We start from the raw sequence: 18,348 nt of genomic DNA on the forward strand, positions 1-18,348 counted from the left end.
CTGTATTAGGATTCTCAAAAGAGAAACAGAACCAGTAGGGTGTGTGTTGGGGAGAGGGGACTGGTTGTTGGGAGGGCAGGTGTGTGGGGCGGGTGAATGTGTTGGGGTGTGTGTGGGCAGGTGTGTGTTGGGGTGTGTAGGGGGGGTGGGTATCGGGGTGTGTCTGGGGTCTCTGTGGATGTGTGAGGGTGTATGGGTGTGGGGGGTAGGTGTTGGGGAGGCAGGTGTTAGGGTTTGTGGGTGTGTGTGTGTGTGTTGGGGGCTGTGGGTGTGGCTGTTGGGGTGTGTTGGGTTAGTGGGTGTTGGAGTGTGTGTGTGTGTGTGTGTGTGTGTGTTGGGGGGTGTGTGTGTGTTGGGGGGTGTGGGTGTGGCTGTTGGGGTGTGTTGGGTTGGTGGGTGTTAGGGTGTGTGGGGGTGTGTGTGAGGGCATGTGTGGGTGTGGGTGTGTGGGGGTGTGTGGGTTTTGGGATGTGTCTGGGGTGTGTGTGGGTGTTGGGATGTGTGTGGGTGCATGGGGGGCTCTGTGTGTGTATGGGTGTGTGTGGGTGTGTGTATGTCTGAGACAGACAAAGAGAGTTTTTTTTTTGTTTTTTTTTTAAGGATTTGATTCATATAATTGCAGAGACCGGCCAGTGTGAAATCTATGCAGCAGGTCAGCACACTGAAGACCCAGGAAAGAGTTGATGTCGCAGATCAGGTCTGAAGGCATTCTAGAGGTAAAATCTGCTCTTCCTTGGGTGGCCTTAGTCCTTTCTCTTAAGGCTTTCATCTGATTGGATGAGACCTGCCCACGTTATGGAGGGTAATTAGCTTCACTCAATGTCTATTGATTTAAAAATAGCTTCACAGTAAGTCAGAGAGAGAGAAATATGGTATGATATCCCTTACACACAGAATCTAAAAAGAAATGATACAAATGAACTTACAAAACAGAAACAGACTCACATGTTTAGAGAAGGAGCTTATGGTTACGGGAGGAAGGGGGAAGAGATAGGGAGTGTGGGATCAACGTGTACACACTGCTGTATTTTAAGTGGCTAGCCAACAGGGGCCTACTGTACAGCTCAGGGAACTCTGCTCAATGTTATGTGGCGGCCTGGATGCAGGGGAGTTTAGGGGAGAAGGGATGCGTGCATATTCTATCGCTTTGCTGTGCACCTGAAATTATAACACTGTTAATCAGCTCTACTCCAGTATAAAATTAAAAGTTAAATAAAAATAAAATTTAGAAAATAAATAAGGCTTCACCGTGACATCGAGACTTATACTTAACCCGAAACTAGGTACTTTGGTCTAGCCAAATTGACAAACAAAATAAACCATCAAATTAGCCATGACCTGCACAATACATAAGATACATCATGTGCACTGAAGGTTCTAAACATTGTAGTTTCCTATGGCAACCCACTCCAGTATTCTTGCCTGGAAAATTCCATGGACAGAGGAGCCTGGTGGGCTACTAAAGTCCCTTGGGTCCCAGAGTCAGACACGACTGAGAACACACGCACACATTCACGCCGGCCAATGGGAGAACACAGAGTCAACAGATTCTCCTAATTCATCAGCTGTCCCTTTTGGAGAACTGCTTTGTCGGAAACATGCTAGAGGTAGGTCCTCAACAATGCGACTATGCCTTCAAAGGGAATTAAACCTCAGCAGGCAGTTCTTCCTGGATTTCCCGTGGAAGAGAATGGACACTTTCTAGATTCTTTTGCCCCGATTCCTCTTTGATCTCAGCTAGCAGGTCCCTCTGATGAAATTTATGCAAGCAAGTAAGAGAAGGAGCAGGTGCAAAGAAAATTACATTGTTGAAGAATGTTGAAAGAATGCAGATGTACAGAAAATTACAATGTTGAAGAAGGAGGGTCACCGTGACCAGGGCGAGGTGGAATGAAAGCATTGTTCTTGAGTACACAGAATGGAAACAAAGAAGAAAGCATGTGACCACAACAATAGCTGGAGTTACAAGTGAGGAATGACATGAGTAATGTCAAGTTCAGAGGAATGAGTAGGGAAATGCAGGAGTACAATAAGCAGGCAGAGCAATCCACAAAGATATATTCAAAAACAGAGGCATACACCTGGACTTTAAATCTGAATTCTGGCTCTAGAGATATACACAGGCAACTCTTAGAACCCTGATTTTCACCTTCATGCCAGGGAAAGTCTTCCCATACTGCCATCTGTCATGCAAAGGATAGGAACAAATTCCACAATGTCATGACATTGTAGGTAAAGGAATAGATTTAACTGAATAAAAACTATCACAATGCCAGTGCCATCAAGAGCCAGTTTCCCTCTCATCCTAGGGAGAGAATCTCTCATTACTGCCAGAGCAGTCTCTGGACACTGTTTGGGTTCTGTTCTAATGGAGACAATCCTTCCCACTGTGAGTCTTCTTGTGTGTCTCGTGCTGTAATACAGCAGTAAAAAAGTGGCCACCTCAATGGTGAAATAAGCAGACTCTTCAGTGCTCAGATGTCTGATTTAGGGATGCCAGCTCTGTAAGGAAATTGTCTAGAGTTAAAATACTGCCTGCACTGGGGACTCTGGGGCAGCTGGGGATCTTGGGCATCTGTAGGACGTATCATTAACCCTGAAGTTAAGAAGGACTCTATAATCACAAACATCTTCAAGTCACCCAGTGTTGTGACCTCAATTTTCCATCGTCCAGAGCAGCCCATCTTTAGTTCCCCCCACCATATGGTTTTTGGTGGCCCTTGGGGAGACCTTGATCACCTTGGTTTCTGAAGAAAAGATTTGAACATGTCCTGTTGAACTTAATAAGGGGATCAAGTAAACGTGCCACAGACTGAGATCTGAAATCTGCTCCCATAGCTGGATTCTCTGGCTCTAGAGACTATCGGAGCAGTGACTGAAGCTAAGACCAGGTAGAGCAGGACACACCGGCATGGAAGGATGAGGAGAAAGAAATCATTTCTGGCAACTAGGGAAACTTTGGTATATCTTTTGAGGTCCTGGCCATTCTGAGAAATTCTAATAGTGAGAAAATGAGGAAGGGTAATCTAATTCCTCTCCCAGACTCTTAACACTCAAGCTGAATGTTGACTTTTTCCCATAGAAAAACAAACTTCAGCTCAACAAGGAAAGATCATGAGTGGGGAGGATAAATGTATGATTGACACCATGGATCTGCTTGGCAGCTCTCCACTTCCTTGATCTGCGTATAAAGACTGTGCTGAGCACCTGGGATCCTACGTCTCTAGGACATCACATTCTGTCTCATTCAGCATGTACTCTCTCCATCTCCTGCTCAGGGCCAGCCCTGCTGCCCTGCTTCTGATTCTTTGCCTGCAGCTGGGGACCACCAAAGCTCAGGAAGACACGTGAGCCAAGACTTTCTCCTCCTCATTAAAAAAAAAAAAAAAAAATTGGGTGGGGAGGGGGCTCCTCCACTCCTACCCTAGAAATCTGCATGCCCGTTCCTGAAAACTTTTTCAACTTCCCAGAACTCTAGTCCCAGGAACTCTCATGAACCCCATGCCTAACTTCATTTTTCCCCTCTTAGGGAGTGTCATCAATTTCCCTTACATTTCCACTGGGTGCTTCTAGGTTGCCCATGGAAATAAGGCTCCCAGTGTTCAAACAGGCTGTAAGTAACTGTTGTTGTTATTGTTTAGTTGCTAGGTTGTGTACGTCTCTTTTGCGACCCTATAGACTGTAGCCCGCCAGCCTCCTCTGTCCATGGGATTTCCCAGGCAAGAATACAGAAGTGGATTGCCTCTTCCTTCTCCAGGGGATCTTCCCTACCCAGGCACTAAACCTGAGACTCCTGCATGGAAGGTGGATTCTTTACCTCTGAGCCAAAGCTCTGATCCACATCCTGTCCATAGTCAATACTTTTGTTAGAATTCTGCTCGGAAAACCCCACCTTCTCGTACCTTCCCTCCTAGAAGAGAAGATGAAGCAGGTCAGCGAGTTCCAACAATAGCTTTAGGAAGGACAACAATAGCTTTGGGCAGGACTCAGGAAAGGATTAGAGGGTGTGGTCACAGATCCTTGGCCCTGTGGTATGAGACTGCACTGACTCAGCAACTTAGACATTCTCCCTATTCTCAAGACCAAAGATGAAGACAAGGACCACTTGCCCCCACAAACACTGATATCAGGAAGCGCAGGCTTAGAAGCTAGTTCACTGAGGGTCCACGTTTGACAGAAGCAAGAAACGGGGCAAGCAGAATGGAGTTAAGTAGGAAACGGAGCTAGGGACTGGGGAGGAACAGAATCATTCAGCAAATCTCAGGAAGTTTTCTCTCCAGGAAGAGAGTTTGGGATGCTGGGTTTCTGGATTATGATTCTGGTGGTGATCTCTGTAGTGCGACCAAGTGTCCTATCCTGGAAAAAACCACTCAGGATTTTGAGAAGCTGGTATAATGTGGAGGCACCAAGAAACACTGGGTGAGGACAAGTTCAGATATAGATGCCACTCTATTCAGCCCTGAGGCATGTCAAGTTGTTTAAATAAGCTGTGCTAACTAAGGTGACAGACCAGCCCAGTTTGCTCAGGAATTTCTTGGTTTTAGCACTAGAAAGCCCCTCATCCCAGGCAGTTCCTTGCTTTGGGGCAAACTAGGATGACCAGTGGAAGGAAAGAAGATGCTCAGCTTTAAAATACAGAATTCAAGTTGCTTTAGTAAGCACACCTAATCTGTACAAAACAACCCCAAATCAAAAGTTCTCAGGGGACTCAGATGCTGAGTGATGCATCCTGCTCTCATCACCTCCTTCATCTGCACCTTCTTGGTTCCCTTGGTCTTGCTGACCGCAAGCCCCGTCTCTTGTGGATCGATCTCTGATCTCAGACCTGCTTCTCTCTTCCCAGAACCAGTCAACAGTTGATGACAATGGACCTGCAGATGCTGCAAACAGATGCGAGTGAAGAGGCCATGGTGGTGCTTCAAGTCTCAACAGATCTGAAGGAATGCATGGTGGTAAGTAGAGGCCCACCCTGGGAAAAGTGTGATTCCCAATTACGAATACGGTTATATCAAGCTCTGACTCCAATATTGCATAATGTATTTGATAACATAATGAACCCCACCTTCCTGCTCCCAATGCTCATATAGATACTTGAGCCTCAGAATAATCATGGGGGCTCAGGGCAGATGACTACTGTCATTTTACAAATGAAGGGACGCCCCCCCCCCCAATCCAGAAAGTGTGGGAGGGAGGAGAGAGAAGGCATGAATAGTGGGAGAAGCACAGCTAAGAGGGGAGAGAGAAAAACGCGTGAGAGGTGGGGGAGGATGGGTGAGAGTCCCTCCCCAGGTCCTGGGTATGGCCGTTTGAGATGAAGGACAGGAGCGTGGAGAGCCTCAGAAGGAAAACCCACAACCCCATCTGGGAGGTTGAGGCAAGTGGGGAAACATGATGTGGGGCCAATGGGCAGGTTGTGAACCCTCCTCCCCAGGAAGACCTGAGCAGAGTCTGCTTTCTGCTCACTCTTCTGCTCTTTGGCTTTGTCTGCTCTTTTGTCGGAAGTTGACTGTTGTTCCAACCACTCCTCTCTGATAAGGAAAGCTCACCCTTCTCCTCCCTTTCTCCCAGTTTAGCAGTGGTGGAAGGGAGGATCTAGACCAGAGGATCTCCAAGGATAATGTGCATTAGGCCTCCTCTTGTCTGACTGCTCTGGGTCCCATGGAAAGGACCTGTGCAGGTTGAACCCACAGAACTTCCTCTCCTACCCCAGGAAGAGTGTGTCCTTCTCCACCTCATTGACAGTCTCCTCTGGTGTTGTCACGAAAGCACGATCCTCCCTTCCTAGGGGCTTCCTCAGTGTTCAGCGGGTAGAGAATCCACCTGTAATGCAGGATAAGGCAATGGCACCCCACCTCAGTACTCTTGCCTGAAAAATCCCATGGATGGAGAAGCCTGGTAGGCTGCAGTCCATGGGATCGCTAAGAGTCAGATACGACTGAGCGACTTCCCTTTCACTTTTCACTTTCATGCATTGGAGAAGGAAATGGCAACCCACTCCAGTGTTCTTGCCTGGAGAATCCCAGGGACAGGGGAGCCTGGTGGGCTGACATCTATGGGGTCTCACAGAGTTGGACACGACTGAAGTGACTTAGCAGTAGCAGTAATGCAGGAGATATAGGAGATGCGGGTTCCATCCCTGGATTGGAAAGATCCTCCTGGAGGAGGAAATGGCAACCCACTCCAGTATTCTTGCCTGATAAATTCCATAGACAGAGGAGCCTGGTAGGCTACAGTTCATGGGGTCGCAGAGAGTTGGACACAACCGAGTGACTGCATGCATGCACATCCCTTGTTAGCCACCTCTATTCAAGGGCCAAGATCCATGTATCTACCCTATCTCATTCCAGAAAGACATCTCTCAAGAAGCACAGGTACCTTCTGACAGCTTCGGAATTCAAATTAGATTTGAAAGTGAAAGTGTTAGTCTCTCAGTTGTGTCTGACTCCTTGTGACCCCATGGATTGTAGCCCACCAGGCTCCTCTGTCCATGGGATTCTCCAGGCAAGAATGCTGGAGTGGGTTGCCATTCCCTTCTCTAGGGGATCTTTCTGACCCAAGGATCAAACATGGGTCTCCTACATTGCAGGCAGATTCTTTACCTTCTGAGCCACCAGAGACTTTAAGGACAGGGACTAAACAGAAAACAAAATTGGGAGTGTGAGGATTGTTGTTCATTAAACTGCATTCTAGAAATGGCCCCACACCTATAGGGGAAAGATTACTGATCATTGAGCAAAGAGTAATACAGCTGCTTTATCCAGTTTTTCTGTTTACAATCCAATAATATGAACTATGTATACTAACTAGAGGTGGGAAGGAGAATGAGTCATAAATTTTCAATTTTGTGTTTTATTTATCAAAAGCACAGATGCAAAAAGAATGTGAAGATGGGCATAAAAGTTTTGTGATAATGGTAATTTCTAGTGGTCATAGATTATGAAAGTCCATTTCCAACCCTGAGAATGTAACAGGTGTAAAAAAAAATGTCTTTAATCAACAGTTTGACACCTGATATAATTTTTTGCTGCTGATTAATAAAATTGTTTTAAGAACAATGCTAGTACAATAAAATAAAGCAAACTTTTTAAAACCTAACCAAGTACAAGTCAAAGACAAAGAACTCCATAGAATGAATGATACTGCAAATTAGAAAGAAATTATGTATCACTATAAAATAAACGTGAGCTTTCCAGGTGGTGCTAGCAACAAAGAACCTGCCTGCCAGTGCAGGAGACATAAGAGATGAAGGTTTGATCCCTGGGTCAGGAAGATCCCCTGGAGAAGGAAATGGCAACCCACTCCAGTATTCTTGCCTGCAGAATCCCATGAACAGAGGAGCCTGGTGGGTTACAGTCCATGGGGGGTGGGTCACAAAGTATCGGACACAACTGAGTGACAGCATGCAAGCATGAAATAAATGTATAACTATGAATATACCTTCATATTTTTAAAATTTTGGAAAAATATAATTTTATAGGTGTGATGTTTCTAGAGCCTAATATTCATTTTCTACTAATTATAATGTTTATGTAGCTAAATTCTTGATCAAGTGAGGTATTAAAGATCATAAAGACAAGTATAGAATAGGTTGGCATTTCCCTGGGGGTTCAGTGGCTAAAACTCTGTGCTTCCAAGGCAGGGGATCTGATCAGGGAACTAGATTCTACATGCTGCAACAATAGATCCCTTGTGCCACACCTTAGATCTGGTGTAGCCAAATAAATAAATAAATACAAATAAATATTTTAAAAATGGAATAGATTATATCCTCAAACATGTGTTTGAATATAAACACCATATAATAATTTAATGTTGAAGAAAACATAGGGTTAACCAAGTGCTTAAACATTTGTGGTCTGGACCATTTTGCTGGTCTTGGAACTCTTACCAGAAAATTGCTCTAAATTTGTAAATAAAATGCACTGATTACAAAGGAAAACAGACATAATAAAGAAAAATGATAAAATTATTTAAAAAGTAAACTTGTACCATAAAAAAAAAAAAAGTAAACTTGTGATACCGCTATATATGTGTGTTTCTTTATGGGCACACTAGCTGAAAGGCAATATACTTAAATATAAACAAGTTACATTTTATTTTCTAGAGATTATATTATACGGTGGCTGTCATCGTGAAGCTTGAGTAAAGACCTTAAACTGTACACTACCATTTGGCAACAAATCACAGCTGTTTTGTTGGACATCCAAGGGACTAGGAATTTTTTGTTTTGGTTATTTAAGTAGTGAAAATCCTGATTCGTAAAGATTGTTGCTGCTCACTTCATAAGTCATGTCCAACTCTTTGCGACCCCATGAACTGCAGCATGCCAGGCTTCCCCATCCTTCACTATCTCCCAGAGTTTGCTCAGACTCACATCCATTGAGCTGGTGATGATATCTAATGGTCTCATCCTATGCTGCCCCCTTCTCCTCCTGCCATTGATCTTTCCCAGAATCAGGGTCTTTTCCATTGAGTCAGTTCTTTGCATCAGGTGGCCAAAGTACTGGAGCTTCAGCTTCACCATCAGTCCTTTCAACGAATATTCAGGGTTGACTTCCGTTAGGACTGACTGGTCCAACTCTCACATCCATATATGACTACTGGAAAAACAATAGCTTTATCTATATGGACGTTGGTTGGCAAAGTGATGTCTCTGCTTTTTAATAATTTGTTTAGGTTTGTCATAGCTTTTCTTTCAAGGAGCAAGCATCTTTTAATTTTTTAACTGCAGTCATCATCCTTAGTGATTTTAGAGCCCAAGAAAGTAGAATTTGTCACTGTTTGCACTTTTTCCTCTTCTATTTGAATGAAGTGATGGGACTGGATGACATTTTGTTGCTGTTGCATTGTTCAGTCACTCAGTCATGTCCAAGTCTTTGCTACCCCATGGACTGCAGCATGCCAGGCCTCCCTTACCCTTCACCGTTTCCCAGAGTTTGTTCAAACTCATGTCCACTGAATTGGTGATGCCATCCAACCATCTCATCCTCTGTTGTCCCCTTCTTCTGTTTCAATCTTTCCCAGCATCAGGTTCTTTTCTAATGAGTCAGATCTTCACATCAGGTGGCCAAAGTATTAGAGCTTCAACTTCAGCATCAGCCCTTCCAATGAACACCCAGGACTGATCTCCTTTAGGATTGACTGGCTTGATCTCCTTGCAGTCCAAGGGACTCTCAAGAGTATTCTCCAACACCACAGTTCAAAAGCATCAATTCTTCAGTGCTCAGCCTTGTTTATGGTCCAACTCTTACATCCATACATAACTCCTGGAAAAATCATAGCTTTGACTATATGGACCTTTATCATCAAAGTAATGTCTCTGCTTTTTAATATGCTGTCTAGGTTTGTCATAGCTTTCCTTCCAAGGAGCAAGCATCTTTTAATTTCATGACTGCAGTCACCATCTGCAGTGATTCTGGAGCCCCAAACAATAAAGTCTCACTGCTTCTGTTGTTTCCCAGCCCAGCATTCCGCATGATGTAGCTAAATATGTTAAATAACCAGATTGGCAATATATAGCCTTAACGTACTCCTCCCCCAACTTTGAACCAGTTTGTTGTTCCATGTTCAGCTCTAACTGTTGCTTCTTGTCTCTCAGGAGACAGGTTAAATGACCTAGTATTTCCATCTCTTTGAGAATTTTCCACAATTTGTTTTGATCCACAGTCAAAGGCTTTTGTGTAGTCAATGAAGCAGAAGTAGACGTTTTCCTGGAATTCCCTTGCTTTTCTATGATACAGCCAATGGTGGCAATTTGATGTCTGGCTCTTCTGCCTTTTCTAAACAAAGCTTGTACATCTGGAATTTCTCAGATCACATACTACTGAAGCCCAGCTTGAAGGATTTTGCATATTACTTTGCTAGCATATGAAATGACTGCAATTGTACTGTAGTTGAACATTCTTTTGAATTGCGCATTTTTAGGATTGGAATGAAAACTATTCTTTTCCAGTCCTGTGGCCACTGTTGAGTTTTCCAAAGTTGCTGACATATTGGGTGCAGCACTTGAACAGCATCGTCTTTTAGGATTTTAAATGGATCAGCTGGAATTCCATCACTTCCACTAGCTTTGTTCACTCTAATAATTCCTAAGGCCTGCTTGACTTCACCCTCCAGGATATCCATCTCTAGGTGAGTGACCATGCTATCATGGTTATCAAGTTATTAAGACCTTTTTGTACAGTTCTCCTATGTATTCTCACCACCTCTTCTTAATCTCTTCTGCTTTTGTTAGTCCTTACCATTTCTGTCCTTTATCATGTCCATCCTTGCATGAAATATTCCCTTGATATGTCCAATTTCTTGAAGAGATCTCTTGTCTTTCCTAATCTGTTGTTTTCCTCTATTTCTTTACATTGTTCACTTAAGAAGCCTTTCTTATCATTCCTTGTTATTCTCTGGAACTCTGCATTCAGTTGGGCATATCTTTCCCTTTCTCCTTTGCCTTTCACTTCTCTTATTTTCTCAGCTATTTGTAAAGCATCCTCAGACAACCATGCTGCATTCTTGCATTTCTTTTTATTATGGATGGTTTTCATCACACCTCCTGTAAAATGTTATAAACCTCTGTCCATAGTTTTTCAGGCACTCTGCTATCATATTTAATCCCATAAATCTATTCATCACCTCCACTGTATAATCATAAGGGGTTTCATTTAGGTCATACCTGAATTGTCTCTTGTTTCTCCCTACTTTCAATTCAAGCCTGAATTTTGCAACAGGGAGCTCATGATCTGAGCTACAGTCAGCTCTAGGTCTTGTTTTTGGTAACTGTATAGAGCTTCTCCATCTTCAGCTGCAAAGCTTATAATCAATCTGATTTCAGTATTGACCATCTGGTGATGTCCATGTGTAGAGTTGTCTCTTGTGTTAGGGTGTTTATTATGACCAGTGTATTCTATCTTTGCCCTGCTTCATTTTGTACTCCAAGGCCAAGCTTGCCTATTACTCCAGATAACCCTTGACTTTCTACTGTTGCATTCCAGTCCCTTATTATGAAATGTACATAACTTTTTGGCGTTAGATCTAGAAGGTCTTGTAGGTCTTCATAGAATTCTTCAACTTCAGCTTCTTCGGCATTAGTGGCTAGGATATAGACTTGGATTACTGTGATGTTGAATAATTTGCCTTGAAAATGAACTGAGATCATTCTTTGTTTTTGAGATTGCACCTAGCACTGAATTTCAGACTCTTTTGTTGCCTCTGAGGGCTATTCCATTTCTTCTAAGGTATTCTTGCCCGTAGTAGGAGATATAATGGTCATCTGAATTAAGTTCACTCATTCCTATCTATCTTAGTTCACTGATTTCTAAGATGTCAAGGTTCACTCAGGCCATCTCCTGCTTGTTCATGTCTAATTTGCCTTGATTCATGAACCTAACATTCCAGGTTCCTATGCAGTGAAGTTCTTAATAGCATCAGACTTTACTTTCACCACCAGACACGTCTACAGCTGAGTACAAGTGAGTGTCATTTCTGCTTTGGCTTAGCCTCTTCATTCTTTCTGGAGCTATTTCTCTGCTCTTGCCCAGTAGCATATTGGACATCATCCAACCTTGGGGGCTCATCTTCTGGTGCCATATCATTTTGCCTTTTCACAATATTCATGGGGTTCTCAAAGCAAGTATACTGGAGTTGATTGCCATTCTCTGCTCCAGTGGCCCACGTTTTGTCCACACTATGACCCATCCATTTTGGGTGGCCCTGTACAATGTGGTTCATAGCTTCATGGAGTTACACAAGACTCTTTGCCGTGACAATGCTGTGATCCGTGAAGGGGGATAGGTGAAGATATAATGTTGTAAATGTAATAAAAAACTAAACAAGGTGAGGGTAGATTTCTCTTTAGAAACACCAGGATGTCCAAAGTATTCTGAGTAAAATCCCAAGGGTGAGAACATTTGAATTCACTGTTTGGGGGCTGACAGGCCATTCAGCACAGAGCTGCCAGCTACCTGGAGAAGTTGCAGGAAATGGGCTGATGGCCCCAGCCATGACCATGCACGTCAGTCCTATAGAGCACAAAGGTAGTGATGAGAGACAATATTTCAAGATCTCTAAAATTATAATGTAGTGCAAACATATCTATGATTCTCTTCTTGATAAGACCTCGCGTACTGCTAATACCACCATGGATTACTGATGGCCTTTGTAACAGAAGTGCCCAGTTTCAATGAGAGTCTAGTAAAAATAAAGATAAAACTTCTTTCCACCTGAATACACAGACTCACTGAATACTATCTGCAGACCTTTCTGGGTTTATGGACCCCAGAATAAAACTCTGTGCTGAACACTAACTAGACAGAAGGCTCTTGACTCCACTGAAACTTACATATGCTGTACTCTGGGAGCTTCATTTATTTAGCTTCTTCTTAATTTTGGCTGTGCTGGGTCTTCCTTGTGTGGCTTTTCTCTAGTTGCAGTGAGCAGGGGCTACACTCCAGTTGCAGGAAAAGAGCTTCTCGTTGCAGTGAATTCTCTTGTTGGGGAGAATGGGCTGTAGAGCCGCAGGCTCAATAGCTATGCTGCATGCGCTTAATTTGCCCTGTGGTGGGATCTTCCTGGCCCAGAGACAGAACCCGTGTATTCTGTATTAGCAGGAGAATTGTTTACCACTGAGCCACCAAGGAAGCCTGTATACTCTGGGATCTTAAGTTGTAAAGTGCTCTCGATTTGAAAAAGAGAAGGAAAACTAACTTCAAGATCTCAATCTCATTTGGAACCCATTGCTAAGAGAAGGCAATGGTACCCCAGTCCAGTACTCTTGCCTGGAAAATCTCATGGGCAGAAGAGCCTGGTGGGCTGCAGTCCATGGGGTCACGAAGAGTTGGACACAACTAAGCGACTTCCCTTTCACTTTTCACTTTCATGCATTGGAGAAGGAAACAGCAACCCACTCCACTGTTCTTGCCTGGAGAATCCCAGGGACGGGGGAGCCTGGTGGGCTGCCGTCTATGGGGTCACACAGAGTTGGACACGACTGAAGCGACTTAGCAGCAGCAGCATGTAGCAGCCAGGGTTGGTGAGTAATTGCTTTCACCTCACAACTGAGGAAAACAAGAGTGAGACACATCACCCTAATTATGAAAGGTCACTAATTACCGAAAGTCGCAGAGTTTTAGAGGAACACAGCTGGGGCTCAGCCAGTCTGGCAATGGGGCCTGGCATTGACTTCCATGCCCAAGCAGCCAGGCTGTGGTCACAGCCCAATTCCGGACAGCCTTGACTAGGGAAGCAAGGCAAGCCTGCTCCCCAGATGACCAACTGCCCCAAGATGACTGACCCCAGCCCTGTGAACTCACTTACCTCTTTCCTCCCAAGCCCTAGGCCCACGCTGCTAAGGCAGGAACTCGAGGTCATGAGGACAGAAGACCTTCTGACCTAGAGGACATGGCAGAGCTCACTCCTCCTGCCTCTGACCCGCACTCACCCCTGCTTTTCAACCGCCGAGTAGATCTTCCTCCTCCCCTGTCACCCTTTCTTGTCTTTCACTTTTCCATCCTCAAGCTAACACTGGGTCCTCTCTCCCCAGATTAAATGTTATCTTCTAAGCAACATTCCGATTGAAGGCAATTTTAATTATAAATTCACCTCCTGCCTCTGTAACAATTCCGCAAAGACATTCTTCTGGGATTTGCAAACCAACAGTAAGTACAGGAGATGACCAAGGGAAGAACTATCCTCCGGGGGGGGACACAAACATGGCTCCAGACCTGGATCAGAACCTCCATGAGGAAGGGCAGAGAGGAAGGGAGGGAAGAAGGGGCGGAGAGAATGTGGGGACTCTGCCCAACTTGAAAGGTGAAAGGTTTGGGAGAAAAGTTAATGAGACCTATATTTGTAAATGACTTGGGAAAACTGAATCCCAGTGGGGAAACTCCTGGTGATGGCAAAAAAGTCAAGGCACTGGGGTTGGAGTGGTATCAGAGATGACCTTTGTCCTGCCTTGTCTCTTTCAGGTACTGTAAGAGTAACAGCAGTGGTTGATGTTATTCGTGAACTAAATATCTGCCCGGATGACCGGGCAGTCATACCTATTAAAGCAAATCGCTTTTCTCTCACTAAGAGCCTACCATAGTCTGATCCAAATGGAAGCCTTTGTCTCTGCACATCCCAACCCCACCAGCAGGGGATTTCCTCCAAGGAAAGCTGGTTGGGGTCAACTAGCTAACTTTAGTCTCTAAAATAAACTTCTCACAAGCTTCTCTGACTTCTGCTGTGTCTTTTCTACAAAATCTACCCCCAAAGGAATCTCAGAACAGCCAGAATTGTTAGAGTTCTGCTCTTTCAAAAGACCTTTACTGAGGAGAGTTTTTGGGCTTTCCCTGTCCATGAAATACTCTGGCCACCTGATGCAAAGAGCTGACGACTCACTGGAAAAGACCCTGATGCTGGGAAAGACTGAAGGCAAGAAAAGGGGATGACAGAGGATGAGATGGTTGGATCTCATCACCAATTCAACAGACATGAGTTTGAATAAACTTCGGGAGTTGGTGATGGACAGGGAGGCCTAGCGTGCTGCAGTCCATGGGGTTGCAAAGAGTTGGACATGACTGAGCGACTGAACTGAACTGAACTGAACTGTCCATGAAAGAGAAGATGAAAGAGAGAGGGGCCATTCTCATAGAAAGGGAAAGTGGTGGCCCTAAAACTCATAGCAAGTGATGGGCAGAATGTGGACAGGAACCTCAAGGCCCCCTGTTCCCTGGCCCTGCTACATCCCACTGCTCCACACGCCCTCCTCCCCCCAGAAAATGCTTCAGATCCCAGGAGATGGGAGTCACCCTGCCTCTAGCAGAGTCAGGGGCAGAATCTATGCACCCCAGGATAAACAATAGCATTCTGTTCTATTTGGTTGCTTCTTTTCAGACAGTGAAAGATGGTAGACTAAAGCATGTCTACTAGACAGCGGGCTGCACGAGAAGCATAATAGGCTGAAAGGCAGAGGGCACCCTGAGGGGCTCCACCAGAGAGGGTGAATGAGTCCTTCCTGAGAGAAGGGGAGTATGAGCCAGGGTCGGGGCACACAGCGGGCAGAAATTGTGGCCGATGGAACAGCAGGCACCAAGAGGCCAGAGCATGAAACAGCAGCAAGATCAGGGCCAGGAAGCACTTTACTATCAGGCAGGATTAAGAGCAAGTCAGGAAGGCTAGACAGGGGGCCAACAAGGAGACAGGAACAAAATCGCTGCATCTGGACAAGAAGGCAGAACCATAAATGAGTATCAGAATCCAGGGCAAAAAAACACAATGATTGGGAAAGATCACTTGATATACTAACTAGAATAGTACAGTGATTGCATGCTTAAGATGTATCAAAAAAGCACTGAAGATTTTTATTTACATGCTTTACCACGTGCCTTATTATAAAACAACCTCAAGCTATATATACATGTATACACACACACGCACCCACACACATACACAGGAGTGAGTATTATTCTGTCATGGGGAAGAATGAAATCCTGCCATTTCCAACAACATGGGTGAAACTTGAGGACATTATGCTAAGTGAAATAAGTCAGACAAAGAAAGAAAAATACTGTATATCACTTATATGTAAAATCTAAAAATGCTGAACTCAGGAAGTTGGGACAGAAAGCAGAGTAAGATGATCCTGGACTCGCCTCTTCCCAGGGACACACCAAATGACAGCTATATGTACAGAAGCTCTCTTTGAGAATGACCTGGAGACTAGCAGAAAAGGTTTTCCACAGCTAAAGATAAGAAGGAAAAGCTGCATGGAGAAGGATAGGAGGAACAGAAGTACAGTCTGGTTGGGACCAGTCCTGGGGGTCTAACCCATCGGTGGGAAGGATATCACAGCCCGGGAGTCTTACCTGAGGGTTCTGAACACACCAAGGCCCCCCAGCCCAGGAGATCTGCACCAGGAAGACAAGCTCCCATACCATCTGGCTTTGAAAGCCAGGGAGCTTGATGCCTGGGAGAGCCAGAGGGCTGTGGGAAGCTGAGACACCACTCTTTAAGAAAGCTCACCAAAATTCGTTCCCTTGAAGTGTCAGCACCAAGGCAGATGTTTCAAAATCTCTTACCTTGAGGAGACTCGTTGACTAATTTTCAGGTGCCAGAGCAGCAGGGATCATGGAACTTCCGGGGGCTTCCCTGGTGGCTCAGAGGTTAAAGCGTCTGCCTCCAATGCGGGAGACCCGGGTTCGATCTCTGGGTCAGGAAGATCCCCTGGAGAAGGAAATGGTAACCCGCTCCAGTATTCTTGCCTGGAGAATCCCATGGACGGAGAAGCCTGGTAGGCTACAGTCCACGGAGTTGCAAAGAGTTGGACACGACTCAGTGACTTCACTACAGAGAGGCTGGCAGGTGCCACTTTGATGGCAGTTTTCTTATAGCTCACCCTCTACTTAGCTGGTCCAGCACTAACGGGCACCATTTCTGACTCTTGCCATTTAACTTACTTACACTGCTTGTCCCACCCTGGGTTCACCTATGGACCCAACACATCTGGCAATCTTCCAAAGCAGCACCCCAACCCTGCCAGCCCCAACAGACATCCTCAGCCAGCAGCGAAGCCCCCCCAGACCTGGCAGCCACTCCGGAGCTACACCAGAGCCCCTCCAAAGCAGCCTGCCACCCTCCCAGTTCCAGCAGACTCCATCAGCCAGCACTGGAGACCCTCCAGAGTAGATCACTGCTCCCCTCATACCCAGTGACCAGGCTAAGTTGGCACCAGACTCCCTCCAATGGGGCCTCTCACCCCACTAGTCCCAGCAGGCATTTCTGACCAACACCAGAGTCCCTCCAAAACAGGCCACTGTTTCATCTTACCCGGTGGATACTCTAAGTTAGCAAAACAGAGCCCCTTCAAAGCTGACCCCTGCCCTGCCAGTCTTGACGGTCACCCTTCGCTGGTAGCACCATCTGAAAGCAGCTTCGATCCCAGGGCCTGCCTGTACACAGCACAGCACCAACAATGACTGGTGCCAAGCCTTAGAGGCTGCCGCAGCACGGCCAGTCCTTCACACCAGCACATCTGCAAGTAAGCATGGCCCGGCCACAACATGAAGACAGGCAGTAGATCTAAATCATACCAAGCATCTTTTCTGATTAGAGACAGAAAGAATTAGAAAAAGAAGAACAAAGAAATCCCAGAGTCAGAAGAAGAAAGGAAATAAATAATAAAGATCAGAGAGAAAATACATAAAACAGAGGTTTCAAAAACAATAGGAGAAGAATCGAACACCACAATCAAGTTGGATTTATTCCAAGTTTACAAGGATGGTTCAACATTTGCAAATCAATTAATGAGATACACTATGTTAACCTATATTAATGAAAGGAAGGAGAAATCACATAATCATCTTAATAGACACCGAAAAAGTGTTCAGCAGTATTTAACATATATTCATGGTTTAAAAAAATGTTATCAAAGTGGGTATAAAGAACATATCTCAACATAATGAAGGCCATTTATAACAAACCCATACCCAACATTGTACTCAATAGTGAAAGACTGAAACTTTTCTCTAAAAACAAGAACAAGACAAGGATGTCCACCCTTGCCACTTTTATTTAACATGAAATTGGAAATCCTAACCACAGCATTCAGACAAGAAAAATAAGAAGCATCCAAATTGAAAATGAAGAAATAAAATGGTTAGTGTTTACAGAAGACTCGATACTACATGTAAACACCCCAAAATCTACTAAAACTAATACATGAATTCAGCAAAGTTACAGTGTGTAAAATTAATATTCAGAAATCTATAGTGTTTCTATATGCTAACAATGATCTATTAGAAAGAAATTTTTAAAATAATCCCATTGACAATTGCATCTAAAGAGAATAAAATACCTAGGAATAAACTTAACCAAGGAGGTGAAAGATCCATACTCTAAAAATTATAAAACAGTGATGAAAGTAACTGAAGATGACACAAATAAAAGATATACTTGGCTTATAAACTGGAAAAATTACTACTACTAAAATGTTTATATGACCCAAAATAATCCAGGGATTAAATGCAGTCCCTATCAACATACCAGGGCATTTTTCATGGAACTAGAAAAAAAAAAATCTTAAAATTTGTATGGAACCACAAAAGATCCCAAATAGCCAAAGTCATCTTGAGAAAGAACAAAACTGAAGATATCATAATCACTGATTACAAACTGCACTATAAAACACTGTTCTCCTGATAAAAAGGAAACAAAAGACATAGATCAATGGAAGAGATTAGAGAATCTATAAATAAAACCACTCTTCTGTAGTCAGTTAATCCAAAACAAAGGAGGCAAAAATATAAAATGAAGTAGACCATAAATATGGTCTACTATTTTCCTCCATAAATATTTCTGGGAAAACAGGACAGCTAC

At 44.2% G+C, this 18,348-nt stretch overlaps 1 protein-coding gene across 1 annotated transcript; it reads left to right on the top strand.

Moving 5' to 3' along the window:
* Nucleotides 1–3,202: 3,202 nt before the first annotated feature.
* On the top strand, nucleotides 3,203–14,209 carry LOC120877692 (prolactin-inducible protein homolog). The gene is made up of 4 exons (XM_040260046.1): nucleotides 3,203–3,347; nucleotides 4,850–4,952; nucleotides 13,532–13,646; nucleotides 13,959–14,209. Exons 1-4 carry the CDS (start codon nucleotides 3,253–3,255, stop codon nucleotides 14,075–14,077), a joined length of 432 nt encoding a protein of 143 aa, XP_040115980.1. The 5' UTR covers nucleotides 3,203–3,252; the 3' UTR covers nucleotides 14,078–14,209.
* Nucleotides 14,210–18,348: the final 4,139 nt, after the last annotated feature.

Source organism: Oryx dammah, unplaced genomic scaffold, assembly GCF_014754425.2.
Source record: "Oryx dammah isolate SB20612 unplaced genomic scaffold, SCBI_Odam_1.1 HiC_scaffold_18, whole genome shotgun sequence".
In the NCBI taxonomy this organism is placed as follows: Eukaryota; Metazoa; Chordata; class Mammalia; order Artiodactyla; family Bovidae; genus Oryx; species Oryx dammah.